Below are 27,792 nucleotides of genomic sequence, written 5' to 3'. Positions count from 1 at the left end.
TCATACCTATCTACAATTTTGTGAAAATGAAAATTGATAAAAATTTCACGATACTTTGGCAAAACGTTTTCAGATCAAACGACGCAAAAAATGGCACAGAATCAAATTAGAAATTCTCAAAAACATCGAGTGCCTCAATAGAGAAATTTTCCACTTCAAAAATGGGTTGGTTACACCGAATTATTAACATTCAAGTACACTCATATCTAGCTAAGTAGGTATTCAAATCAAGTTTTTAAAAACGAAAAAGTCACATGGAGAAAAATTTGACATTCTGAAGCACCTTGATGAATTGCTTTATTTATTCGGATGCATCAATCATCAAATAAATTCCTCAAGTCAAAATCTGTGAACAGTATTTCCATGAAGTAGTAAGTGAGATGAGAATCAACGAAATAATACCCTAAAATATTCGTTAAAAAGTTCGCGATGCTGACTGCAGCCATTCTGTTCACTTTTATTTCATTAACAGTACGTATGACTTTAAAATACTAAGATCAATTGTCACGTTAGCCCATTTCAGAGTTGATTTATCATTTATTTGCAATTTGCATCAATTTTCAGACATGCATACTTGAAATCGACAAAGATGTATATGAAGGAATGATAGATCGAGATATGAATTCGAGTTTTATTAAAGTACCACCTCGTCAACTTTGCAAAGTACTAAAAATTATACAATATTTTGGAAAAAAAAGTAGTCTTATGGTAATAATACCTTTATTTTTTTTCAATTGCAAGGTGTTCTATCGCGATATACATGAAACTGGCGCTGGTAATATTTTTATGCCTAATTTGACCCTTGAGAAACCTACTTCGATCAAATGGAATGCCAGTGAATCATCACTGTATACTTTGACTTTATCATGTGAGTTTGAAAAAGAAATTAGAATATCTTTCCCAATACACCACCTAAACCAGAATCATTTCGCTCAAACAAATTAACATATTTTTACCAGATTTATTACCGATTAATGAAAAATGGCCAAGTTTTATTGAAAAACAACTCTGGATGATCACCAATATTCCAGGAGGTAACTGGCAAAAAGGAGAAGTAAAATTGGATTACATTCCTCCAAGAGCTCCAACCATCGATGGTATGTTAAATATGAATATTTAATTCAGTTTCATCATTCATATTAATATTTCTTTTGTTTTTTTCTAGAGTATTATTTGAGTGTATTATTGATTTACAAACAACCCGAAAAAATTGACGTCAAATTCGATGCAAGTCTTGATAACAAGTGGGCATTTTTTTCTACACGTATAGATAGGTAACTAGGTGCCTACTGATTCCTTTGGATTTTTTGCAGCGCTACTCGTTACTCTGTTAGAATAAAAGAATTCAGCGAACAATACAAATTAGGAGATCCGGTAGCTGGGACTTTTTATTATGTGTATTTGCCTCTTGATTACGACATATTCGGTACGTAATTTATAAAATGACGATTATTCAGTACCTCAAAATTCGCGTCCCTATTCAATTTAATCATTATTTTTCAGTACAAGAACAAATAAGAAATACTCGAAAACCTGGTAAACCTTATTGGACATAAGAAATCGTTCGTTTTGGCCCATCACTTCACCATTTTCGATAAGATGAGATACGAATTGTTCAAATTTTAAATACAGATTTTCTCCATTTTTTCTCGAATCTCAATTCTTTTATTAGCTGATGCTGAAAAAACTCAATAAATAAATTTTTTGCAAAGATATTGTGGAAAGGAAAGCAAAAGGTAATAAATTCCAACATCAAGCCTTTATGAAATACTGAACCCATATCCTATAGAATTTATTAAAAGATTAGATAACCTCAAATCAATTTTCAAATTCAAATTCGGAGCAGTGTTACCAATCACCTTCAAACTGCATTAAAAATTTTAAAATATCAACTTTTTTATACCTACCTACTTAAATAAAACCGTATCGTTCGTTTCATATCAAATTACGAGATAGTTCAAAATTGATTATTTATAAATTGCTAAAAATGCTCATCTTGAGATAAGCATTCCACGTAAAATCTGCAACAGCCATAAAATTTCAATGCACATTAATCAGCGATGTTTTCCTTTATTATTCTTTTTTTGTCAATTTCTTCTTCAACAAAAGCCCTTTACGAGTTTGATGCAGTAAGTATTAATTTTCATAAAATAATTATGCATTTTTTTACTCTAATTTTCAATATGCTCGAGTAAACATCATTCTTACAATAATTTCGATAGTTTCAATCAGACATGAGTTTGGCTTATGTGGAGGAATCTCAACCTGGAGAAGATTTTACGATAGGAAAAGAAATGGAACGTCATGGAATGATTCCACAAGTCATTTCGCAAGGTCCTCATTTATATTGCAAAGTAAGTCATAAAATATGTAAGTAAAAAATTTCAATAAAGTATGAAAATCTTTACTCAAAATGAATAAAATTCTTCCAGATTTCATTTACACGTTTGAATGCGGAACCAGGAGGATTTTATTCTCGTTCACTTCTTCAAGAATACCCTTCATACGTATATTGGCAAAACAAAAGAAAGAAACTATTCACGCTAATTTTAACTGGTAAAAATAAATTATCAATTCGATATTGTAGGTATTAAGTGAGTAGATACCCAGATACTGAGTATAATAGATAAATAAGTAAATGCATTTTTATGGCAGAGGTTTACAGTCCCGATTTACTAGACATGAAAAATAACACTCAACGTCAGAAATGGCTAGTCAGCAATATACCAGGAGGTGAATGGAAGAACGGTACAATCATACTGGAATACGAGAAACCCGGAAACTTGAAACTCCAAGGTGATTTTCTCAAATTATACAAATCCTCAATTATTAAATAAATTATGACGTCTTAAGTGCAATTGTTATCACTTATTACCTATACTCACGCGATTATATTATTTTTTTTACAGAATATTATACGTATATATTGCAAGTTTTCAATCATGAAGATCCATTAGATATTAAATTAGAAGAAATAAATAGCAATAAAAAGTAAGTTTCGATGGATTAAGAAAAAAAACGTGTTCTCTCGCTAGTTCGAATAATATGTACCTATTGAGTACCTATCTATTTATCTATTGTTATTTCAGTGCATCTCGAGTATCATTCACAATACGAGAATTCATGGACAAATACGACTTTATTCGAGCACACGCCGGAAATTATTTTTACCTTTATGATGTAGTAGATAATTTTTAAGTTTTGAATCACAACAGAGTAAAGTTAAGTAATCTAAATGATATCATTGTGAGGGAAAATTTGATTTAGAAAATGTTTATCTAAACTATTGAAGTAAATAGTGTTGATTACCAAAAATTCGTAGATATGTACTTCAAGGAAGATCATTTTATTCATTTTGCATCCAATTCACAACTACTAAAATCTGATAGCTCATATTTCAAGACTAATTTGAATTTGAAGTAAATCTGTCCACAATTCACGGAGTTTCAAAGAAATCAAGATTCTGAAAATCATATTCTTGAAAATCGAGGTCTAGAAAAACAAGGCTCTTGAAAATCAAGATTCTGAAAATCAAAATCTTGAAAATAATGACTCTAAAAATCAAGATTCTTGAACATCGAGGCCATGAAACTTCATTTTTTAAAATCGTAGTCTTGAAAATCAGGCTAATGAAGATACATATTTTAAAAAATTTAAATCTTTAAAATCAGTAATTTGAAAATGTGGGTGTTAAAAATCAGAATCATGGAGATAGTAGTCTTGAAAATCAGGGAATTGAAAATCAGGATTCTTTGAAATCCGAGTCTGACACAGGATCTTGAAAATTCATGTTCTGAAAATCATTCCCTTGACAGTCGGGGTCCTAAAAATCAAGATTCATTAAAAAATGAGTGGATAAAAAATTCGAACTTTCAAATTTTGGTTTCTTGAAAATCAAGGTCTTGAAATAAAAATCATAGCACAGTCCTGAGAATTTGAATATTGAGTATTAAGGTTCTTGAAAGTTGGGATTTTGAAGATCAGGATCTTGAAAAGTGAGGTCTCAAAAACCAGATCCCAAAAGGTGAAGGTTCTTTAAAATTGGGGTGGGGGGGGGTTAAAAACTTAATTCAATGTTTTAATTTAAGATTGTCAGGATTTTGAAAATTGCTGTCTTCGAAAATCAAGACTTGAAATTAGAGTCTTGAAAATCAAAATCTCGTGAATCAGGGTCCTCAAAGTCAGAGTTCTCGAAAATTAGGTTTTTTTTGAAGGGGGAGGAGGGGTTGTGATTTTAATTACTAGATTAGTACACTCTTCGAGAAAAGCTTTATACGAGTTGAAAATTAGAACCTTAAGAATTGTTTTTTTTTTTTTTTTTTAAAGAGATCCAAAATCAACAATTAAAAACTGAACTTTCAATGTGAAAGTCCAACTTTTCATAATAAGAACAAAAATAAGTTATGTATAGAAAACCATTAACTATACAGAAATTTGGAAAAATATAGCAAATTCAAACCAAAAATGCTTTAGCTTATTAGTTACTTGTAGATTTTCTACGTCGGAAAATCGAAAATTTTCAATTTTTCGAGATGAGTGAAAGTGCAGTATAGTAAAGAGTTGAAATTCAATGCTTAAAATAAACCATCAATTTTCAAAGGAAAATGTAATTTTATAAAAAAACACGAGCAGATGAAAAAATTACAAAAACTTTGATTTTGAGGTGCTAAAAATCGAGAGAAGTTTAATTTTATTAATTAACAATGCACAGAAAAGGTTTTTTCTCTACAATATTGGATTATGATGCAGATTTTTACCTTAACCTAGCTATCCTCCCCGGCGTGCCTAGACCCTATTCCAACTCCCCCTCCCCCCCGCATAAGTACCCTTAAAAATGGTCAAAATACCATAAAATTGAAAATCACACGTGTTACATCTCTTATATTCGAGTTCTTGAAGGTGCTGAGTTCAAACATCTACTTAATTTTTGGGGGCGATTTAATAGAAAATTCGCTCAAAAATACAAGAAAATTCGAATAAATTCTCAAACAAGCGAAACATCAGGTTTTCAGGATTTATAAGGTACCTGGATAAATGTACGAGTACCTAGTTTCACTCAAAACATGATGAAAAGATAACGATTCAATTCATTACAAGGATAGGTACCTCATTACCTAGTATAATTTGATAAATAGTTACCGACTCGTACATCGAGATCATTGAGCCTATTTTCGTGCAACCATAAAAATTCTAGAGAAAATTGAAATCAAATCAGATAAGTTAGCCTGTAAGTACATCATTACTCGATAAGACATGTTAATTAACTAAGTTAACAAATCTTCGCTAGAATGTTACATAGTACCTAGACGAATTCAGATTAAAGCCATGTTTATAACATAAAATACGATTTATATTCCAAGAACAAACATCATGCATTATTCGTTTATTTCCACATTTTTTGTATTCCTCATTTCAATATTAAATTTGGTAAGCTTATAATTTTTTGAATTCTTTACATCGAGATATTTTTCTGTATATAATTTCAATTATTCACAGATCAACTCAATTCATACCAAAAATGTCGATTCAGTTATCGCCAATTCTACACCGGATAGCTTTTCATCTTCGTGGGACGTTCAATTTAGGATGAAGAAATTGGGCATTGTTCCTCATATCATTCCAGAACCTCCGCAAACGATTGTAGATGTGAGTTTCCCACCTACTGAATCTACGTATTTTAGGGGTATTTTCAAAAAACAAGGCATATAATTTTAAAATCAAAAAAAAAACACACCAATTTACAGATAGCTTTCAAGTACTACTTCAGTTCTGTATATTTACAAAACAAAGGCGATGATACGATTCCTCAACATAAACTTTCCAAGCTACCAACAATACATTGGATGGATTGTGATCCTCAAAAATATTACACTTTATTTATGACATGTGAGTTTTTCTCCCTTTTAAATAATCTCATCATTGTAAAATAAATACGAAGTAATCTAATCCCATTGCTGCCATTTCAGTTATAAACATTACAGACAAATGCAGCGATTTCACAAACTTTGATCCGAAAAGTCTAGAAAATGCACAACAATATCATCACATGTTGTACACGAATATTGGACATTGTAATCTAAGATTTGCAAACGAAATTTTCGCCTACGAGCCTCCTTCATCGAATCCCAATAATGGTATGTTTTTCCCCCTTTAAATTAGTAGGTACCTACCTACCTACTTTAACTGGATTTTATGCACTTCATTAAAAATTTATCACTCGATTATTACTTTTCCATGCCTACCTATTCAGAAACCCATATTTACCTGTTTTTAATATTGGAGCAGAAAAATGGTAAAGAGCATTTGGGATTCAAGGAAAAATACAATCATTATTTCTTCCGGGATGAAGACAATCACAAGTAAACACGTTTCTCGATTTTTTTATCAGTTCCAATTTTCAAAAGAATCGAATTGACCTGTGCATTTTTCATTCTTTATGTACAGCGCTTACCGTTCAAATTTCACAATCATGGAATTTATGGACCATTTCAATGCAGAATTGTTGGCCGGAAATTATATGAGAGTAGTGACAATTCCTGAACAACAGGTTAGTTTCCTGTTTCATTGCCCATCGATTTTTAAAAATTCAAGTACCCCGCAAAAAAATATGTAATTGCGATCTAATCATTTTGCTATCGTTTTGTTTTTTCACCAACAGTGGAATTTGAAGCTGTACTGTCCTTATGTGTATGTGAAGAACTTTTTCAATACTTTGACTACCAAGATATTTTCCTAATCGCTGCCTTCACCAACACCAAGTGTACACATAGTTGATCAATTTTCTTAAAAATAAGTTAATTTATTTTCGTATTTCATTTTTGTACATATTGTAACTCATTTATAAGTAGGTATATCGAAGTTATCAAATTTTGTACTTAATTTATTACAATAATATAAAATTAATAAATTTTTAGTTCCCCAATTTTTGAAATTTTTGAGACATATGAACTCAGTGATTGTAAATATCTACACCTAACTCATGAATTTGTCATTCAAATGCACCTACAACGATTCAATATCTGATTCTGATATAAAAACAAATATCTCAAAAATCTCACTTCTTCCAACCTTCCTCTATCTTCAACCATTACTTACAAATTAAAAATATAAAAATGAAAAGAACCTAAGTAAGTACTTTTAAAGTCGTGAATTCTAAAAACAAATCGAAATCCAATTTTCCAAACAGAAAATTGCTCTGAAACGTTCTTTATCTTGATTTCGCTCATTAAAATACTTATCTGCAAAGTTGGTTATTTTCAAAGAAGATTCATTAAAAAATTATTTTTAAGAAGTCGTTCGAAAAAATAACAAGAATAATCAATTTTTTCCAATAGAATTAGAGATCAAAAGATCGATACAGGGCTTCGATCAATTCTAGCTATTTACCTACATCAAGATTCCATTGATATTAGGTAGGTATAAAGAAAGAAGTTCATTAGGATATTTTTCAATTATTCAATCTACAACGATTTGATAAGATCTTCAATTAAAAAAATGATCTGTTATCTTCGTAAAAAAATTATCGACAATTTTTTTCCACTCGTTCGTTTTTCAAACCTCACCTTGTGAGGTGTTTTATGTTTATATAAAAAAAAATGTATTTAAAAAGTACATGTATTTATTTCGCGTTAGTAGCTAATTTGGTAAGCACTGGAAAATATTTTCAAGAAAACAAAAAGGAACTAAAAGGAAGCCGAAGGTATTTCACATACATGAATTATTTTGCAGATTATTTGTATCCGAGCAGAAGAAAATGTTGCCCAAAAAGTACGCCATGTTACCAAAAAAGAAAAGAGTCAAGAAAAAGCTCAGCCGAAAGTCTTCAAAAAGATGGTAGATATGGGAATAGTACCTCATGTCATTCCAAAATTACCAACTACGATATTACACGTAAGATGCAGCAAGATTTTAAAAACTCCGAGTTAATTAAATTTAAAGGGAAAAAATGATTCTAAAATTAAACCACGTTTCTATAGGTAACCTATCCTTTGGTATTTTTAAAATTTCGAGTACAAGAAGGAGATGGTGAGACCTTTCACGAATATGCTACAAAAAAACAACCGTCAGTTGAATGGGAATGTAGCCCTTTGCTGTATTATACATTTTTCATGACTCGTAAGTTATTTTATTCAAATATGAACTTTGGTGGTCAATCAAGTATTAGAGATTCAAAGGCTGATGAGAGTGATGATGTTTTTTTCTGCAGATATCAACGTGACGAATTATACAAAGCCTTTTGACAATTTTGAATACTATGATCCTAGACCTGGTCGATTAATTGGAGCGAAACAATACCATAATTGGTTATATTACAATATTCCAGGATGTGATTTTTACAAGGGAGAAGAACTGTTCCATTACATCGCCCCAAAACCGATGGAAAACAACGGTAAGATACAACTTGTCAACTCGAGCACGTGTTTCTTATTTTTTTTTGGAATATTAGCACGTTTTTAATTTTTCAGAGCACCGTATTTACCTGCTTTTAATGTTCAAACAAAAAAGAAAATTTTCGATTACTTTAGAAGAACGTAAACGATTTCGATTATTCCCTGATTGGAAATTCCATAAGTAATTTGATATCGAATGACAACTTTTTTTACATTAGGGACAATGGGATACTTTTTTAAAAAATTTTTTAATTTTTTTTTTTTTAGTTCGCACCGTTGGGAATTTCCTATTGAGGAGTTTATGGACAAGTACGATTTAGGAGAATTAATAGCTGGTAATTTCTTCCGTCAACAAGGTGATGGTCAACCGAAACTTTTCTAAATTGAGAAGAGGTTGCAAATCGTTTGCATATTTAATTAAGAATATGAAAATGTACATACAATCAATCTATTATTACTAAGTTTTAATTTAAATTGAATACGCTTGCAATAATATTTTTAAGTCATTTTTTATTATTTTAATACGATGTTTTTGAGATTAGATGGTAAGTTAGGGAACCTTACTCTTGTTTTTTAAAAAAATAAAATAAATCATGTCTTTAATACTCGATTACCCCTTCAATTTGAAAGATAGGCAACAACTTATTCGTCTGACAAGTTTTTTGATTTTTAATTCATGTTTTTTCCAGGTCATAATTTAAACCAAAAAGTCACAAAAGCTTGGCCAGTAATCAAAACGAAAAAAATTATAAATTCATTAAGTAAAAATAAAAATGGAAAAATTAATTTTTCATATTATCAACATAAAACCTCATTTAGTTCGCACAGAAAAAAAAACACATTAGTTTATTATTATCATACACTCGTCTGCTTCAACTTACGTTTCAATATAGTTTTAATCAACATGGAAAAAAACTAAAGAAAAGAAAATGGAATCCAAATTTCTCCTACTTTGAAACAATAATGAAACATCAGGTAGGTAATTCTGAAAATCAATTTTTAATTCGCAAAACCTAGCCCCACCCCCCAGTAATTCATTCAGTCGAGTAATTCATGTATGGAAAGCGAAAAAGTCCCAAAAAAAGAAAAAGTAGATTTTGATTAATTGAAAGCTATTCAAGAGGCGAATACGTAAAGAATGAAAATAGAACTGAATGTGAAAAATTTCGATCCGAATACTCTTGATTTTAAATGCCCTCCTGAAATGGGTAACGTTAGTCATCTAAAAATGAGTAAATCTCAAACCTGCCAAGATTGATTTCGAGGAATTTAGTAAAAAGTAGGTATGTAGGTATTTCTGAGGCTATTTGTATGTTCAAAATAAACCTTGAGTAGAAGAGTTATCGAGGTGTGAATTGGAGATAGACCATTAAGCTCGTAAAACTTTGTTTTAAAAACCAAATGAAGTCTATTTCTATTCATTTTCATTGCATTAGCGACTCATATAAATATTTTTCTTTTCTATAGTCTATCAATACTCATTACGTTGATGATGCGATTGGAAATACAAATAATAATAATAATAATGATCCGCTCTTTTATTTTTCGATTTTTTGAAAATGTTTACAATACTTGAAATTTTACTCATTTTTCTATAGCTGTAGGAATTTTTACGGTTTAGCCAAAATTCAGATTGCCAGCACTCGGCATAAATTATTTAGGTATGAATAAAATCACGCCAATTACAGATCGTAAATGTAAAAAACATTAAGTGAAGGGCAAATCGATTCGTTAAAAAAAATATTACGTAAGCAGATAAACACAGGTCGAGTTGGAATTTTTTAGAGCATAAAACTTGAATACCTACTTGCTTAGTACCTACTAATAAAAAAAAAAAGAAGTAAATAAATAAAAGACAATTTTATATTTTGATAATATTTCATTAGGTATGTCTTTTATTTTCAGAACACCTGTTTTTATTTATAGAATATAAATTCATGTTTTCCATCTTTGAATTAATTTCAAATAAGATGTGATTCATTCACCAAGATCACAACATCTGGTTTAGTGAAAAATTACACTTTTTCGTGTGTTTTTTTGTCGTTTTTTTAAATTTGTGGATAGTAATAGTAAGTTGAATAATTAATCATACTTCGTTTCAGGATGAATACGTTATAGAGCTGATTATTTTTCAAAAAAGATGTGAAAATGTCAAAGAAAAAAGAACTGAAAAAAGAAAAACAAAAAGCTCAAAAATATTACATATTTTCAGAAAAATGGGGGAAATATTTCAAAAATTGATGCAATTGAAACAGAATAAATGATGTTGAAATGTCATTACTTATTTTGAAAATTCTTTCCCCAAAGTATTATTTTACTGAAATACAGAAAATTGAGCCTTTTTTCAATAATAGGTACCTAATGAAAAAAATCACAGGTATTGTAACGGATTAAAAAATAATAAAAAATCACTCCACCTGGTAACTCAAAAAATAAACGAAAATAAGGAATCAAAAAATCGACAAAAATTGATAATCTCCTCACAATCGTTATCTAAGAATCGGATTGAATATCTGAAAAACACTTACCCTTCCGATACGTGTTATCAGTCCACATTATCCGAGTCAATGTGAGAGGAAAATGTAGGTAGGTGACCGAATTACGCGAATTTTTCAATACTGTTGTACGATGTCTATGATTATTTTACTCGAATTATGCGCTATACTCGTATTTTTTGTAAGTATCCTTCTTAAATACCTACCCACTAATCAAAAATGAAAATATATGAACATTTTATGCTGTTTACAGCCAGACATCAGCATAACTAAAAGGATCAGAACAACGTATCAATTCAAAAACCAGGATATTGTAAGAATATATAATGCTAGTCTATCCGTCCCTTCAGATGTTCAAAATTACGTACCTATTTACGAAGCGATGACACCCCCTCCTTGGGGCGAGGTTAACGTAAGTTTCACCATTGAATTTTGGGGTACCATAATAGGTATCTGTTGTACATGAAAATCTCAACAATTCAATTTCAAGTGGCCAATTTTTTTTACCTCGTTCAGATCTCAGATATATTTTGGAATAAGACCATATCCGAAGAGCCTTTAATCCCTGCCAGTGAATTTCAAAAACAACCGCGTTTCACCTGGGAAAGTGACTCGAACAAATCTTATTTATTTTTCTTATCTCGTAAGCTTCAATTTATTACTCTCTCGTTAACCAGCACGTTTTTCAAATTCTTTTAATATGAAATAAGTGTAACCATTTTCAGACATTAAGGTTGATTTTGATGTATGGGGTTACTACCAATACCATCATTGGGTAGTCGGTAATATTCCCGGTTGTCAAATGGACAAAGGAGAAGAAATAATCCCATATCTTCCACCGATCGGACAACATGGACTTTGTAAGTGCATGTTTTTCATTTCACACAATATTATTGTGCACCACAAATCAATAATTTTAAATTTTAAGCGATTGAATTTTTTGTTTTCAAATCACACAGGGCGCCCTAATTACAGATTAGTTGTATTTCAACAACCTGGTTACATCGATTTTGAAGAAAAACGTAACAAGTAGGTAATTTATATACAACTTCAATAGTGAAGTATCCAGTTACGAAAATTCTAACACCACTTGTTTGTAGACCGAATCGAATTTTCACCACCGTCGACAAATTTATCGCCAAGTATAAAATGACTGATCTTGATAACCTAGTCGCCTCACGTACATTTTTCGTAGACGACGATAATGGAGCAACAAGTACTCATTTTTATTTCATATTTACAAATTAGACATACCGAATACGTACACTTCAGGAACACGCAATAAAATGCCTTGTTTTTATTTCAGCTCCAAAAGCAGAATAGTGAGTGAAAAAAATCAGAATTTTCAAGAAATTGGGAAACCCACCGAGACTTTGAAGTTTGAAATAACTGACAATTTAAAACGATGAATTTTGGTCAATTATTGTTACGATTCCAGAAAGACTTTTATAAAAATTAGTTATAAGGTTTACCAACATAATGAAAAAAATATAGGGTTTGAATCATTTTTTAGAAATTGATTTTGAGTTTCACTTATAATATATGAAGAAACGCATTTCAAAATCTAGCTTATTGGAGAAGTAGATGTTTGAGAATATGTATTTTTTCCATTTAGAAAAATAATAATCATAATAATATTAAAACTGAAACGACGTTTGGGGTACACTTTGAAGCCCAAGCTTGGTGCCAAGTTATTCCAACATTGTTTTCGATAGTTCTCGCTAACTCCCCCTGCTCCCCCCTTTTGAACAAAAAATTCCACAATTCATATTTCATTTTGGTAATTTCTTGATTAAGCATCGAAGTTTCAAAATTTGAAGATGAGCTAGAAAATTGTTTTTTTTTTGGTTGAAATTTTCTGCATTGAATTGGCAAAGGTATCTAATGCAGAAATATTTACCTTACTTTATCTTTCAAAAGTAAAATCAGATTTTCATTTGAAAGAATTTAAATACTCGTACCTACCTAAATATGAGAAACAATTGGAAAAATTATAATTTAGGCAGGTAGTAGTTTATACTATTTCTATTTTAAAAAGTAGGTATATGAGTTAAAATTCATTCCCACCCAAATAGTTTTCTCAGGATGTCCAACAAAATCTCCTTGTCAAAATGCAGGAGTTTGGCAGAATTTTTGTTGAACTGTTTAAAAATACCTGCAGGACTTTGATCGCAGCGTTTCATAGTTTTTATCGCCCCCTCCTCCTCATCCATCATTCGAAATAAACATTTTCAATTTTGAAATAAATATACCACCTAAAGTCATTTTTTTCTCATTTCCACTCGCCTAAAATGATCTCATCACGGCTTAATGAGTAGGTTCCTCTACCTACCCATCTTCGAGATGAAATCAAAAATCTTTCCTATGGTAAAAAATATAATTTATTGAAGATTACATAAGGTAAGTAATCACATTTCGTATGTACCTTAATTGAATTGATAATATTTATCTAATTTACATTTTGGATAAAATTCCACACAGATGTAGGTACCTATCAAAGAAATAACTGAGGTTTTGAAAATCCTCCAAAATAACAATTGCAATTATTTACACAAAAATTTAAAGAATTTCATTACTTTTGATCCTCTCGTTTAATTTATTTTCAAATTCAAATTCATTGTTATCATTTTCCAAATCCAAAGTCTTGATACTTTTAATTTCAATACAACTCAAAAAAAAAGTCTATTCACCTTCTTGATAAAATTTTCCAACTTGAACTTTCGAAAAGGTGCGCCTATTAGTACATAACAATTTGTCGGCCATTCATAAAAAACACCAAACTTTCAAAACCTATCTCAAGTTGATTAAACGTTTTATCATCTCATTAATTAAATCGTATACGTTGGTTAAAATATCGGCGAAGAAATCGCTAAGAAATGCACGCTCTTATTTAATGAAAAAATATTTCAAAAAACATGTTTAGCATATTGTGAAAAAATGCTGAAAAAAATCATCGTTTGTGTAAACGTCTTATTAATATGCTGGGTGAGTAATCCAAAAATAATACTTAACTATAATAAAGGTCACTAAAAAGGGCATATACTTTAACAATGATTATTTAATTAGGGTGCAAAGCAACCTCACTATTACCGACCAGCGATGCAAGATGAAACTTACGATATGTTATACGATAGAGCGAGACCAATAAATGAAAAATTTGAAGATGTACGACTCGATATTTACACGTTTCCGGAATGTCCTCAGTCTGAAGCGAATGTAAGTGAAAATCACAAATAATATACTCTTCGAACTGAATTTACCTGTGCTCGAATAATTTGAGGCAATGTCTCTCATATGTAGCTTACAATATACGATGGCGAGGTTACAGTATACACAGAGGATGCTTTACCACATCGGATGTTCAGAGAGCCATTTGATTTATCGTGGAATTGCAGCAAAGATAAACTGTACACTATGTTTTTCACAAGTCAGTAAACAATTTGCACCTTATAGATAGGCAATAATAATTACATCACGATTGAGGATAATATGATTTCGCAGATTTGGAAAGTAATCGAACATTTTGGATTTATAAACAATTCCAACATTGGCTGGTGTATGATATTAAAGAATGTAATTTGACAAAGGGGGAGAATTTGCTGCCTTATCAACGAGTAGCTGGACAAATGGATAAAAGTAAGTTACACGAATTTTTAGCAAACCTTATTACCTAGATCTAGATTATTTTATTCAATATTTTAAATTTCCTTTTTTCATAGTGTATCATTTGTATACGGTGTACGTTTTTGAACAACGCGGTCCTCTCAACTTGACAATGTTTCATAAGCAACCATACGATAAAAAGTAGGTACCTATTTTTCAAGTTGAAGTTTCTATAATTTTACTTCTTTAATAAAATTTTGAATTTTTTTCACCCAAACAGAACGCTCAGAAAACAAACTCAGATTAAAAGTTTCGTTTATCACCATAAAATGATTGGTCCTGTCGCTGGAACATTTTTCTATTCGTACTTGTAATTGGCAGAATTCGTTTCAGATTACTCATCCCTTCGAGAGTATAATTTAAACAGACTTTATGATATCGGGAAATTAGCTCAAGTCGAGTTGAAAGATTGGATTTTGATAAAAATACGTAAGAAAATTCAAATTGCAGAAAATAAATGATCGATTAATGTTTTTCCTTGACCAAAAAAAGCATAATTTCATTGTCTCAGAAATTCTCATTTTTTCAGAAATTTCCAAAACGGTAAAAAAAACACACTTCAAGATTTTGTCAAGAGAAAGCGGGGGAGGGACGGTCAAAATTGCATACTTGAGTCAATTTTTTGCTTTTCTAATGTTTTCAGATATTCTAAGATTTTTTTGAGGGGGAGGTGTCAAGAATACCTACTTCACTATTTCAATTTATTATTGGCAGGACGTTAATATTAGCAAGCACTTTAATAATTTCTCAGGAGAGGAGCCAAAAAATTTTACATGCAACATTTTTTGTTTTTCAAAATGTAATCGATTCAATTTATTGTTTGAGGAGAGGATAGGAGAAGACTTTTTAATAAAAAACAGGACCCAAAGATCAAGCCACAAACAAAAAGCAGCATTAAAACAGGTCTTTCCTTTGATTGTTGCTGTCCAAATTCAAAGATGTGAAAAACCAAATCTCTGTTTGAAACACATTTTAATCAGAATCAATCATTTAAAAATTTTATGTAAAATACCAGAAAAATAAATTGTGAAAAATTCCATAAAATAAGCTAATAAAATTAAACCACATATTTTTAGAAGCAATTGAAATGACTGAAATATTTGCTGACGTGTCATAAAATCTTGAAAAATAGCGCATATGTAATTAATATCAGTAAAAAATCTACCATAAAATGTAAGATCTGCTGAAATTTCTTTTAAAACATTCAAAATCTTCGAAATTTATCGATTAAGCGGGGGAAATTTCAGGAAATTGCACAGAAACTGTTTGATATTGTACGAATTTTGCTAAAATACCTTCAAAATATTAGCTTGAAAAATTAGTTGAATAAGAATTTATTTTTTTACACAACGTTTCAAGCAATAATTTAAGAAAATATCTAACATCTAAACGTAGAAAAAATTTAAAATTCGAATCGCAATTTCTTCACATTTACAGACAAAGTTTTTTGGGCAAACCAAAGCTCGAATATAAAATTACCTAATAACAACGACATTACATTCAGAAATTTTCATAACCGAGTAAGTGCGTTGGAGATGTCTCAAAATGGGGCTTTGCAGACTTTTCTTCCGAAAGATAGGAAACTGTCAAAGTAAGAAAACTATTCATCTTTTCTCGTTATAGTGATTTACATCTTGGCTCAGGTTAACAATTTCAAATGAGACAGACCAACAAATATATAGGTACCTATTTCCAAAAAACAGCAAGAAAGTCAATCTTTACAATGAGAGAAGGAAGAGGGTACTGTTCGTCATAAAATTTAAATAAAATTACACCCCGAACACAATCAACGTAAAATTTAAAAATTCCAGATTATCAGGAAAAAAACAATCCCACGAATCAAATCATTCCAAACACGAAATTTTCCCAACTAATGTCTACTTCAATCAACCCGCCCATCACTTTAATACCAATAATTATCGGATTTTTTCTTCAGAAGAAAAACTCTAACCCAAGAAAGAGCTGTCAACGTAAAAAAGTTTAACCTCACTACAAAATTCGAATCAATTCACAAAAGCTTGACCATTTAAATCAATTCCGAAGAGTCAAAGTCAAACACACGTCGAACAAGAGGGCAAATGCGTGACACCCAAAGCAACGATTCCCAATTACAATCGAAGCAACCGCACGAATTCTATATTATTAAAAATTACAGGTTTAAATATCGTCTCTCATTTACCCCCTTTAAACATACGAGTAGATATCGCGTGTACGAATTCCATGAAAAATGCATAATATTATGTAGATTTCCGAAGCACATCTACAGACATACGAGAGTATGTTTCGCCAACAAAGAATAAATTATCTGCGGCGATATAAGTTTTGAAAATTTTTATATAGGTAGGTACGTCGGTCGTCACACATATATACATAACTTATCCTTATACTACCAATGCACCTTAAAAGTATAGCCCAAAAAAACCACCAACTAGTGCACGTATATGGCGATGATTAACACAGATCGCCTACGTTTAATTAGAAAACAATTGCTGGTATGACGAATGTTTAAAAGGAAACATCGACAATGTAAAAAAAAAATCAACCAGACACACGCCCACTAGTATAGGTACTTTCCTAAAGAGAAATTCACTCGAAACAGTTCGGTTAAAATAGAAACAATAAGCGATATGTAGCAGATCACTTTACACAGATTGAAATCTTTCATATTTCTCGGAATATATGTAAATGCCCCATTGGAGACAATCCGATCAAGATAGAAGACAAAAATATCGTTAACTTTCTTCAATATAAATACCCCACAACGAACTTAACTCCCTTCTTGAAACCATAGAGAAAATTTTTCCAGAAAATAGAAGATGGGTACCCACTAGAATCAATTTGCTCATGTGACTCGTTAGGTACATACTTTGAGTGTCACCAAAGAGAAAAAAAATATCTCTTGTACGATGAACCTAAAATGACCGAGTAGTCTGAATAGTCTTCTTATAGGTACTCTTGGAGTACTACACTAATAAACAGAACAATACGGATGACCTCTGGCTTCGATCTTATTCTTAACTAATGTAGTCATTTCAGCTCGAAGAATACAATTTACCAATGGTATACGAGTACAACACTCTTATTATCTATCGACTTTCGTGCCTGTGTTATTACAATGATTCGTGTTAATTCTTTGTGCTGAATGTTCCACAGGGTAATATGTTTTAGTGGTTTTCATATTTCGCAATACGTCCTTTAAAGAAGAAAAAAAAGGCATATAAGTTTCGATTTGACAGTATAATTATACCGAAGGAGGTGCGCGCTTTTTACCAATTTCGTCCGCGGCGAGTTATAAAATTAAAATATTAAAACACAATGAACGTCTCGACCTATTTTGCACCAACGTATAATTGTATAATTTTTGCACACCTTCGTCAATTGTTTTCGGCGCTTTAAGGTGTAGACTAAAATGGCGACATTGGCCTTCGGTACATCACACGAAAGGTCTTACTTTCATATATCCGTATGTCTGGGGTCTTCCTACGTGTAGGAACATTTTCACGTAATTGGGTCAGTTTTTAATTTCATAAGAAAAATAACCTACCGCTAATCAGGGTGAAAATAGTCACATTTATTGCTTCAATTTGAGTCGAAATAAACGTACAAAGAAATATTATGCATAAATTGGATACGAAGAAATATTACCTAGATAAATCACGAAATAGGCGCCTACCAAGTACTAGGAAATGTCACTTTTACTCCCTCCCCTTCTTTCTCCCTAATTAAGGAAATTCAAAGCGCAAATTAACGAAATGAGAATGTATAATAAATCGATTAAATACTTAGGTACATACTAGAAAGTGAAACCGAAAAATATACATCAAAATGATGATAACAAGGTACCTACACGTTTCTAAAAAACAAAAAATATTAATTTTTGAACTTGTTGTAATTGATATATAAAAAGGAAGCAATTTTTAGAACAAAATGAAAACTATACTTCAATTAAGGACATTTTACAAGCTATTTGATAATGGAAAATGTACTCAAGAAAATGTTTTTTATGGAACAAAGATCTATGAATTTCACTTCACAATTTGAAAAACAAATTCTCAAATATCAAATATTGAAACAAGATCAAGTCAGGCCTAAAACATAAGGCACAGAAGTCTTGGAAAAATACTCGTACATCACGAAACGTATTCGTTATTACGATCCTAAATATTTTAAATGGAAAAACACCATAGAAACACCTACACTTGTGAAGTCGTAATAATATTCCTATTTCCTTTTTCTCAACACCTTTCAGAAAAATTACGACCTTCGACACGCGATAGACCAAGATTTGAAAACAACACTAATTATGATAAAAAAATTAATACGTGAAATAACCGATTTTATTAATCATCCTACCTGAATCCCTGTAATTTTTCCTGCAACTTAGTGACAGCAGTTTTCTTGGGAGACTCGAGCTGAAACTCTTCCTGGTTCATTTTCACTAAACTTCTGAAAAAAAAACGAACACATACAATTAAATACGCCAAATTTGAAACATTTCGGTAATTTTATCAATTAACAAATTTTTAAATAAAAAAAAAATAATACCGTGATTATTGTATCGAATAACGGAAAAATCGTCGATATAAACAAAAGCGATTTGAAAAAAAAAAACACACACAAACCGTTTAATTAATAGACGAAAAAAACTCAAAAATAGCACCGACTTATATATTATTTTCTCATCTTTCAAATAACCGGTTACCACCAATGCTTTGAAATAAATACTGCGCGAGCGTGTTTTTTAAAAATCAGTTTAACTGAGGTAATTGTTTAATGACGTCACCTATATCATCTTCCGTTTGTTAAAGAGCTAAAAAAAAAAATACTATCTATACTCCAGCAGTGGTCAGATAGATGTATAACATGTAGCACGTTGTTGAAACAAGACTGATGGAAGAGTACAAGGGGCGTCGTACATAGTTACCTGTACCTAAATACACAGACACAGACCTACACTTCTATACTGGTTGAATTTACCAACCAAATGACTATTTATTTGTTATTGTAGAATGTAAAAAATGATAGAAACTGGTTAACGAAAAATAATTTCAATTAGATTGTTGTAATAGAAACCGTTTGACAGGTTTATTGGCAAAAAAATACGTTAATTATAGATTTAACGAAAGCAAATATAGATAAATATGAACTGTCAACTACGCCTCGAGTGATATATTCATGTTTTGGAGACTTCTCCTTTCTTCTGTCTGAACCATTTGTTGGAGCTGTTGAGATATATTTTATTGTTTTTGAAAAGATTTGTTATCGATTACTGAAATATAATAATTCTGATCAACTATATAGTGATTAAGATATCAATGATATTTACGAATTTGCAGTTGGCGATACAGAAACGTATAATTAAACAGAATACCTACCTACTATTTTGGGATAGTGTTTTGATTTATAATCGCCGCAGGGAGAGATTCGAATCCATCGACAGGATTTGAATAAGTATATTTAGTTTATAATCACCAGAAGAAATGAATGAATTTTAAAAACGAGAAAATAAACAATAAATTACCCGAATGCGAAGTGCTATTCCTATCATATGTGATAGAATGACGATTCGACTTACATTTTCTTCCGTTTCAGTTGAGAAATCTCTCGAATGCATTATTTTAGCCAATGGGTCTTCCGAAATAATATGTATCTGTTTAACTGTTGACAAATAAATTACATATTTCACTCAATTACAGAATAAAACACCTTAATTTCAAGACAATCGCTACATTCAAAAAATAAGGATTATAAACAACTGAATAAAACGTTACTTTATAAACTAGGGGTCAATTTACCGCTAATTTATGGCACAACGACGATAAAAATCATACTGACCAGAGCAATATAAATTTACTTGTAACGATTGAATTTTAATATTTCTATCGAAGACCAAAGTATCGAATAGAAAATTTACAAACGAGCACGCAACGACAAAAAATCAAATAAATGACGTAAATAGCTAATAAATAAATCAATAAAATGTTGAAAAATTAATTACCCCATTTTTGCCATTAATAGTCCACGTTATAGTTTTCAATCGATGAGCTTTTCATCTGTTGCATGTTAGCGTAGATTTGCCATTAATGATCTCTGTTTCTCCAATAAAGCGATTAGCAGCGATTGTTCATAATTGTATGGTATCTGCACAACTGAAAGCAAAAACTCGTATGAATCTAGGAATACCTACGTAGACTTCCTCTCGAACAAAAATATCAAAATTCATTGAGATATTGCTCGAAATATCACAAAAAATGTGAACAATTCTTCAATTCGAAAATGAGCACTGATAATGAAATGAGTGCACTACGGAGACAATTACCTATCTTCTTGAAAATCTTGAAGGGAGATTTTCTTGACAAGACTGAAGTCACCGAAGCAGGAACGACGGCGAGTTTTTCCATAAATTATATTGCTAGAGCATTTCGAATCGAAACTCAATCAAACCTGGAAAAGGAAAATTATTACTAATTCAGTTTCTTTTCATTTTGTAAAGATGTAAAATACTTACTCAGCACTTTTTCCAGAACTCAAATGATGACAGTGAAAGCTCCAAAACAGAAGTCCAAGAATAAATTTCATTTCTTCTGCACTGGGTACGTCTTCTTGTACACTAGTTAGGAAGAAGGAAAATAGCAGTAGACTTACTGTACTTCAAGATCCATATCCTAAATAGAAGCTGAGCTTTTCAAAGCTTTTGAAAACAAACGACGAAAGCAGATGCAAAAGTTCAAAGTTGGCGCAAATCAAAACTGCAAAACTTTTATTTTATAAATTTTGTTGGATTTCGGTAGACTTTCTTATCAGTTGCGGATAGCATTAGTACACAATGTAGAGGTAAACGTACACCTGGTGGTCCAAAAAAATGAAACGATTTCAAGGCAACAAAAATGCAACACACGTAACACTTTTTTATCTGAAAATCGGTTATTCAATTTGATAAAAAGTAAATTTTGTGTCGGTTCTTAAATAGTCATTAAATTTAGTCGTAATTAGTGTAAGTTTTGTACTTTTATACATTTTTATTGTTTTTATTCGTACAATGTATCGTTTTGTAAAACAAATACCGTGATAATAAGTGAACAAACGTAAGTACAGAAATGGTCTTCGAAGGGCATAAATTTCATAGTCGCTCCCTAATCTTTATCGCTTCTTCGATAGTCACCGTGACTCATTGAATTTGTACTTGAAATTTACAGATAATTCAACAAAATGAAGCTGTATTTTGTCGCAGCTTTACTCGCTATTCCAGCGTTGATCTATCTCGCCGATGCGAGCAACAACTATAAGGATTTTATGAAAGAAGAAGATTTAAAGAAGAATGAATTCGCCGATTTCGATATATTTGATGAAGATGATGATTTTGAAGTAGATATCAAAGTTGAAGATGAAAAATCCGAACCGGAGCAACCTCCTCCACCTAGCGCTCCTTTTACTGCAGAAGATGTGGTTGTCGAGGTAAGCGTTGTCTTCAAGCACGTTTCCTGATCCTTAATCTTAGCATAAATATATTAAACTTTTGATTTCGTTAGGACGTAGATGATTTCGATCATTTCGACGATGAAGATGAATTCGAAGGTTACGAAACAACAAGCGAAGCACCTAAGAAAACATCGAAGCGTGGCCCTGAAATTTCCATCGTTCAGGTATAAGGTCATCTGTGACCTGTATTCGTTATTTTTTAAAGATCGTTGTAATTAATTTTTTCAATCTTGTTTTTAGTTACCTGGTCATGTTCACTTCAATTATTATGTCGAAGTTGCTCTGTTAATGGGTATTCTTATTTATTTCACCAATTTCATCATCGGAAAGCATAAAAATTCTGAAATGGTTACCGCTTGGTTTAATACCAATAAATCATTGTTGAATGATAACTTTGCCTTTGTTGGTTAGTAAACTGAAATCATATTTCCGATGTTTTACATGATGTGATAAAATTTTTCATATTTTAGGCGATGATGGAAAAGCGACGACCACTAGCAGTAATGCTGTTACAAAAGAAAGTGAACATTTATTCACCTTATGGTGCAGTGGAAGAACTTGTTGCGAAGGAATGCTGGTAGAATTGAAATTTCAAAAAGTAGGTTTTCAAGAAAATAAATTCAAACTGTATCTGTACGCAATCACGAATAAAGTCGTAATATTTTTTGCTATTCTCAGAGACAAGATTTGATATCAGTGTTATCCAATTACTTCAGTGAAAAGAAGGATCAAATTCACATTAAGTTTAGTTTTGCGAAAGAGGACATGGATAACTACGTCTTCTGCGTTGCTTCGAAAAAGAATGCTGGTAAATTAGTCAAAGAAATGGTTGATTTGGTGAGCTAAAAAATTACAGAGAATCTACGAGTTACCTTTGCTGGTGTCTAATTGTTGTTATTTTTTGTACATTTCAGAGTACTTTCTGCCCTGAGCGTAGGCCTGGAGAAAAATACGAGTTACCTTCAAGTTTTAATGTGATGAGTGAAATAAACGAAGTCGCAATTAGTTTCCTAGATGCCAAAACGATTTCTGCATTTAACAGATACGCTGATCTCATCGATTACGTTCATATATCTGATAGGTATTCTGGACCTAAATCTCCCGAGTACGTTTTTTTCCTCATTTCTATCTTTTTACTGTTTTGTCGAGAAATGTGAATTGATTTTGAAATATTTTTTTATATAGAGATAATCCTGGAAAACAGTTGGAGTTTAAGAGAATGTTCCTCATTGGATTTTCTATTCCCGATAACGGGAAATCGGCTGAAGAAGTTGCGGAACATATGTATCCCTTGATGACTCTAGTCTTTTATTGGTTAGAAAAAATTAGGCGTTTTAGATTAAGTAAAGAGGTAGGTAATTCGTCATTTATTTCGAAACATTTTCGTAATTTTTTTTATTAATTTAACGATTAATTCTTTTTAAGGGAAAACAAAAAACTGATAAAAATCGTACACGTATCGAAGAAGCGTTTTTGAAAACTACCCATTTGGCTAGAAACGAAGCAGCCGCTGCTCGTAGAGAAGAAAAGAAACGTAAAGAGAAAGAGAGGATTTTACAGGTAAAATATCGAATGATTTGCACTTTTGATGCCTAGGTTTCGTTTTAACGATACCAATTTTTGAATATTTTAGGAAGATGATCCCGATAAGCAAAGGAAATGGGAAGAAAAAGAAATGAAGAAACAAATGAAGAAGAAAATACCAAAAATGAAACAACTGAAAGTAAAATCCTTGTAGTCATTTTCATTTCGGTTTATCATTGGTTATTATTCATTAGCAATAAAAAGGGTATTTAGTTTGTATTATAATATTATTATGACTTATTCTTAATATGTATTTTTGTTGGTTCAAAATTTGAAATTTCGTGTGTTTAAATAATATATATTTTTACACAGTAATTTTAATAAGAATTTTTTATTTTCTCCAAGATACATAATTCTTCGTAAAATAATGTAACATATTCATGTATTTTACACTTTAAAATTCACGTACAATTTAAATTCATAAAATTTCAATATTAGGTATTAAATCATATCACAGAATAAGAACTACTAAAATTCACAATACGAGTAACTAAAAATTTAAACTATAAAATATAAAAACGCCAGGTATGCAATGCATTTTAAAAAGTACTAAAACGAAATAGAGCCACAGCCGAAAAGCATCTTAAACGTAATGTCATTTAAAGACTACAATTATTTATATTAATTACCGTTGAACAGAAATCAAAATGGGGTAAATTAACGAAATCAGCAATAACTACATTCACGCCGTCTGGTCTCAACGATTTTTGTTTTTTAATCCATAAAGATTTAATTTTCAAATCACATTCTATGCAGCATTTTTTCTTTAATGTAGATAATATATGGAAAGTTATAAACGCAGTAGATGGAGTAAATAAGCATTGAGAGACGAAACCTGTATTTTCGGGACGATCTCTCAACGTTTCAGTGAGATAATTGTACAAATAGTTTAGGTTTGTTGTATTAGGCCATAAAGTTATCCATTTTGAAGAATGCCACAAATATGACGTCAAGTCAATTTCATCTGTCCTATAAATTACGATCACCTGAAACCGAAAATATTGATTTAAAAATTCTGATGCCAGAAATTCGTTGTTTACAATACTCGGTGGTATTTTCTTACTTGATAACGATTGTTTTTCAGCCAATTTAAAGTTACATCAGTGACGTTTTTTGGTTCAGGGCATAACTTGAATTGAAAAATGGAATGAATTTTTCCCATCAGAAATCTATGATCCATAGATGTGAAATCGTATATATGTTGGAAATCCAAGATGACTACTTCTTCAGGATGCTCGTTCAAACATTCGTTTATTTCTTCCAAAGCGTCAATAACTTCCATTCCATATAGGCCATGACAAGCTAACAACTTTGATCCTTTTCGAGCAGTTCGTATGTCAAAATATCTACATACAAAGGAAACTCGTTAGCACAAGTTGACTACTTTTATCGACTCGTGGGGTAGTATTTATACCTGATGCCAAATAGAAACTGCTGTTTGATGTCCAAAGATTGGGTTACACACCAGTTGAAGGTAATTCGTCCCATAAAACTGCCTAAGAAACGACCAAATATTTTAGCTATGTTGGGAGCATCTGGAGATAAACCGTTTTGTCGTGTAATTGAATAAGACAAAGAGTCGTGTGAACCTGAAACATAATATGATTCATTTGATCCAGAGGGTTTCTGAATTAAGCATTCAAATTCAAACGAAATCATACCTGGAATAGCTAAGTAACAAATGCTGACATCTTTCAATCTGGGGTCTAAATCTTTCATCCAATTTGCATTAGCCAACGATAATTTTGTGTCCATTTTACTCACCAAATATAACAAAGAAATACGGCTACTTGAGAAATAATGAATATTACTACACGATATCGTTGAACTGAAGCTTTGTTTAACTATTGTTCTCGTTCAACGATAGAAAATTTCGTGCCCTAATGAATAACATCGAAAAAATCAATTGAGAAAGAATGATAAAGCTTTTGTTTGTTTATTAGTATCAGTGTTGCAGTTTGTGGAATTGAAAAAATTATACGATCAAATTGACAGAAAGTTTTTGGTGTTTTAAATTCAAACTGTTCCAAATTTTTTGTTAAAAAAATTTACAAAACGTATTTAAAATCAACTTGAAATTTTCTAATTGCAAAAAACGTCAAATTTCATCGACTAACGACAAATACAGAATGATTACGAAAGTTCCTTTCGGAAGCTTATTCATTGAAACACCGAGTGCCTTGCCTTATCAAACCAACTCGACCGTGTTGATAAAAAAAATTTATAGAATATTTTTCATATTTCGCTACATATTTTTCTTTTCTACGCGATTTCTCGGAAATAAAAACTATTTCATAAAATTTACACTACGTGTCCAGCGGTTTTCTATCTGCTCTCCTTCCCCCATACATCAAGTTCTACAGCAAACACATTTTCAACAATAAAAATGTCCGGAGAAAACACTCCAAGCAAAGTAATCCTCGTCACCGGCGGAACTGGTTTGGTTGGTAGAGCTATCAAAGCAGTGATTGAAGAAGAGAATAATCCGAGTGAAAAATGGGTATTCCTCGGATCCAAAGATGGTGACTTGAGGTAATGACACTTGAATATTCATCGAAAGTTTCACTTATTTGTAACACCTTACCTATAACATACGTGTACGAATTTTCAGCGATAAAGCAGCAACTGTAAAAATATTCGAAACTTATAAGCCTACTCACGTTATTCACCTTGCAGCCATGGTTGGCGGATTATTCCATAACATGTCTCATAATCTGGACTACTTCGTTAGTATATCTGCTCTGAGTGTAATGGTAAAGGTATATTTCGCTGAAAATTAAAACATTGTCATTTCACTTTTCAGAGGACTAATTTTCTGATCAACGATAATGTATTAAACACTGCATTTCAAACTGGAGTGGAAAAAGTAGTATCATGTCTATCAACTTGTATTTTCCCTGACAAAACGTCGTATCCGATCGACGAAACGATGGTAAATATATGTATTCAACTGTTTTACCTTGAGTAATTTTGTCTCATTTGTGCGAGTACTAGAAAGCGTAATTTACTCAGCTGAATTTATTCCGCAGATTCATAACGGGCCTCCTCATAACTCGAATTTCGGTTACAGTTATGCCAAAAGAATGATAGATGTTTACAATAGAGGATACTCCGAGCAGTATGGTAAAAAATATACCGCTGTTGTGCCTTGCAATGTATTTGGTCCGTATGACAATTACAATTTAGAAAGTAGTCATGTAATTCCTGGCCTTATTCATAAACTGTACAACGCCAAGAAACAAGGTACCTATTACCTAATTAAAAGTATTCGATTTGATAATATTTTAAAACACTTTCATAGCTGAAGGGTAATTTTTTCCCCCTCAGGTGCTAATGAATTTCACGTGCTGGGTACAGGCAAACCTCTGAGGCAATTCATTTATTCTATCGATCTAGCTAAATTATTTTTATGGGTTCTGCGAAATTACGACGAAGTTGAACCAATCATCCTATCAGGTTTTGATAATTCACTTTCCTATCTTGTTTTCATAGAAAAGTTTCGTAAATAATTTTTCTCGATGAATTTTTCAGTTGACGAGAAAGATGAGGTTACGATAGCTGAAGTTGCAGAATTGATCGCCAAAGCCATTGGATTTGAGGGAGAACTAAAATATGATACGTCAGCAGGAAACGGTCAAATGAAGAAAACTGCTAGTAATGATAAGTTGAGGAAGTTGATGAAAGAAAAGTTTGAATTCACACCTCTTCCTGAGGCGATTAAAACTTCGGTGAATTGGTTTGTTGAAAATTACGACAGTGCAAGGCGGTAGAATATTTTAACGTCTAAATTCGCTCAAATTGTTATTTTTATATTACTTTTTTTAAAACCGTTCTAAGTAAACAATAAACAAGTTGTTTGAAAATTATGTTTTGTTGAAAATCAATTAAGGAACGAATATATTACGAATACGAATGGTTGAATTATGTAGAATAAATGGCGATTGCTGAGTAAGGGGGTGAGAGGGTTTCTAAAAAAAGGACTCAAAAAGTTTATTCTACAAAACCGACTGCAAAAATGATATTGCAGTGTCTTTTTCATTTAGCTCATCAAAAAAATAATTTTCATTCCCGTTGTCGATTTATTTACTGAGGAAAAGATGTTGAGAGGTATTTGAGTCACAGCAATTTGATTTATAATTTCCAAAAGTAAAAAAAAGTTTCAAAAATTGAACTTACGTTAG

The 27,792-nt window shown here is 31.4% G+C and overlaps 9 protein-coding genes across 12 annotated transcripts in view; 7 read left to right on the top strand and 2 right to left on the bottom strand.

Annotated features, from left to right (window-relative positions):
• LOC135845466 (NAD kinase-like) overlaps positions 1-21,202 on the bottom strand; it is a 53,962-nt gene extending 32,760 nt beyond the window's left edge. The window contains exons 1-5 of one of the 3 annotated variants that reach the window (XM_065364041.1): positions 21,057-21,202; positions 20,868-20,992; positions 20,547-20,697; positions 20,124-20,206; positions 18,902-18,994 (exon numbers count right to left, since the gene is read on the bottom strand). In XM_065364041.1, coding sequence (XP_065220113.1) covers positions 18,902-18,981 — 80 coding nt within the window. In that variant the 5' untranslated portion in view covers positions 18,982-18,994; positions 20,124-20,206; positions 20,547-20,697; positions 20,868-20,992; positions 21,057-21,202. Of the gene's footprint in view, positions 1-18,901; positions 18,995-19,093; positions 19,454-20,123; positions 20,207-20,319; positions 20,336-20,546; positions 20,698-20,867; positions 20,993-21,056 lie in introns of those variants that run through there. The other 2 variants (XM_065364044.1, XM_065364043.1) reach the window with 2 other exon arrangements.
• Positions 220-1,654, top strand: LOC135845474 (protein D3-like). The gene is made up of 7 exons (XM_065364055.1): positions 220-471; positions 565-663; positions 742-868; positions 960-1,097; positions 1,166-1,244; positions 1,314-1,426; positions 1,504-1,654. Exons 1-7 carry the CDS (start codon positions 430-432, stop codon positions 1,554-1,556), a joined length of 651 nt encoding a protein of 216 aa, XP_065220127.1. The 5' UTR covers positions 220-429; the 3' UTR covers positions 1,557-1,654.
• The window catches only part of LOC135845460 (uncharacterized), a 219,824-nt gene continuing 193,996 nt past the window's right edge, over positions 1,965-27,792 (top strand). The window contains exons 1-8 of the mRNA XM_065364027.1: positions 1,965-2,129; positions 2,223-2,354; positions 2,433-2,556; positions 2,656-2,796; positions 2,910-2,991; positions 3,090-5,427; positions 5,497-5,646; positions 5,745-5,886. Coding sequence (XP_065220099.1) covers positions 5,371-5,427; positions 5,497-5,646; positions 5,745-5,886 — 349 coding nt within the window. The 5' untranslated portion in view covers positions 1,965-2,129; positions 2,223-2,354; positions 2,433-2,556; ... (1 more) ...; positions 2,910-2,991; positions 3,090-5,370. The remainder of the gene's footprint in view (positions 2,130-2,222; positions 2,355-2,432; positions 2,557-2,655; positions 2,797-2,909; positions 2,992-3,089; positions 5,428-5,496; positions 5,647-5,744; positions 5,887-27,792) is intronic.
• LOC135845471 (putative odorant-binding protein A5) lies at positions 7,486-8,998 on the top strand. The gene is made up of 6 exons (XM_065364051.1): positions 7,486-7,643; positions 7,729-7,890; positions 7,977-8,115; positions 8,207-8,389; positions 8,466-8,571; positions 8,658-8,998. Exons 1-6 carry the CDS (start codon positions 7,596-7,598, stop codon positions 8,770-8,772), a joined length of 753 nt encoding a protein of 250 aa, XP_065220123.1. The 5' UTR covers positions 7,486-7,595; the 3' UTR covers positions 8,773-8,998.
• On the top strand, positions 10,910-12,401 carry LOC135845473 (putative odorant-binding protein A5). The gene is made up of 7 exons (XM_065364053.1): positions 10,910-11,066; positions 11,139-11,297; positions 11,402-11,528; positions 11,611-11,745; positions 11,845-11,914; positions 11,986-12,101; positions 12,192-12,401. The coding sequence occupies exons 1-7, from the start codon at positions 11,019-11,021 to the stop codon at positions 12,206-12,208; spliced, it is 672 nt and encodes a 223-aa protein (XP_065220125.1). The 5' UTR covers positions 10,910-11,018; the 3' UTR covers positions 12,209-12,401.
• LOC135845476 (uncharacterized) lies at positions 13,686-15,638 on the top strand. Of its 2 annotated transcripts, XR_010558759.1 has the most exons (7): positions 13,686-13,870; positions 13,952-14,101; positions 14,186-14,312; positions 14,387-14,521; positions 14,605-14,689; positions 14,769-14,977; positions 15,078-15,630. XR_010558759.1 is itself a non-coding variant. In XM_065364057.1 (6 exons), exons 1-6 carry the CDS (start codon positions 13,823-13,825, stop codon positions 14,860-14,862), a joined length of 639 nt encoding a protein of 212 aa, XP_065220129.1. In that variant the 5' UTR covers positions 13,739-13,822; the 3' UTR covers positions 14,863-15,638. The 2 variants fall into 2 exon arrangements, 1 of the variants encoding a protein (XP_065220129.1); XM_065364057.1 differs by having other exon boundaries at positions 13,739-13,870; positions 14,769-15,638.
• LOC135845465 (PAT complex subunit CCDC47) lies at positions 21,459-23,926 on the top strand. Its single transcript, XM_065364037.1, has 10 exons — positions 21,459-21,633; positions 21,745-22,003; positions 22,078-22,191; positions 22,268-22,433; positions 22,498-22,625; positions 22,706-22,864; positions 22,942-23,132; positions 23,213-23,378; positions 23,453-23,587; positions 23,661-23,926. The coding sequence occupies exons 2-10, from the start codon at positions 21,758-21,760 to the stop codon at positions 23,763-23,765; spliced, it is 1,410 nt and encodes a 469-aa protein (XP_065220109.1). The 5' UTR covers positions 21,459-21,633; positions 21,745-21,757; the 3' UTR covers positions 23,766-23,926.
• Positions 23,927-25,497, bottom strand: LOC135845468 (PI-PLC X domain-containing protein 2). Its single transcript, XM_065364049.1, has 4 exons — positions 25,273-25,497; positions 25,026-25,200; positions 24,675-24,957; positions 23,927-24,597 (listed from the first exon to the last, which is right to left on the bottom strand). Exons 1-4 carry the CDS (start codon positions 25,364-25,366, stop codon positions 24,211-24,213), a joined length of 939 nt encoding a protein of 312 aa, XP_065220121.1. The 5' UTR covers positions 25,367-25,497; the 3' UTR covers positions 23,927-24,210.
• On the top strand, positions 25,825-27,477 carry Gmer (GDP-L-fucose synthase-like protein). Its single transcript, XM_065364048.1, has 6 exons — positions 25,825-26,143; positions 26,223-26,337; positions 26,415-26,543; positions 26,641-26,854; positions 26,939-27,067; positions 27,143-27,477. The coding sequence occupies exons 1-6, from the start codon at positions 25,998-26,000 to the stop codon at positions 27,379-27,381; spliced, it is 972 nt and encodes a 323-aa protein (XP_065220120.1). The 5' UTR covers positions 25,825-25,997; the 3' UTR covers positions 27,382-27,477.

Source organism: Planococcus citri, chromosome 4 (assembly GCF_950023065.1).
Source record: "Planococcus citri chromosome 4, ihPlaCitr1.1, whole genome shotgun sequence".
In the NCBI taxonomy this organism is placed as follows: Eukaryota; Metazoa; Arthropoda; class Insecta; order Hemiptera; family Pseudococcidae; genus Planococcus; species Planococcus citri.
Note: the sequence above shows the minus strand (reverse complement) of the source record. Positions and strands in the feature narration are given on the sequence as shown.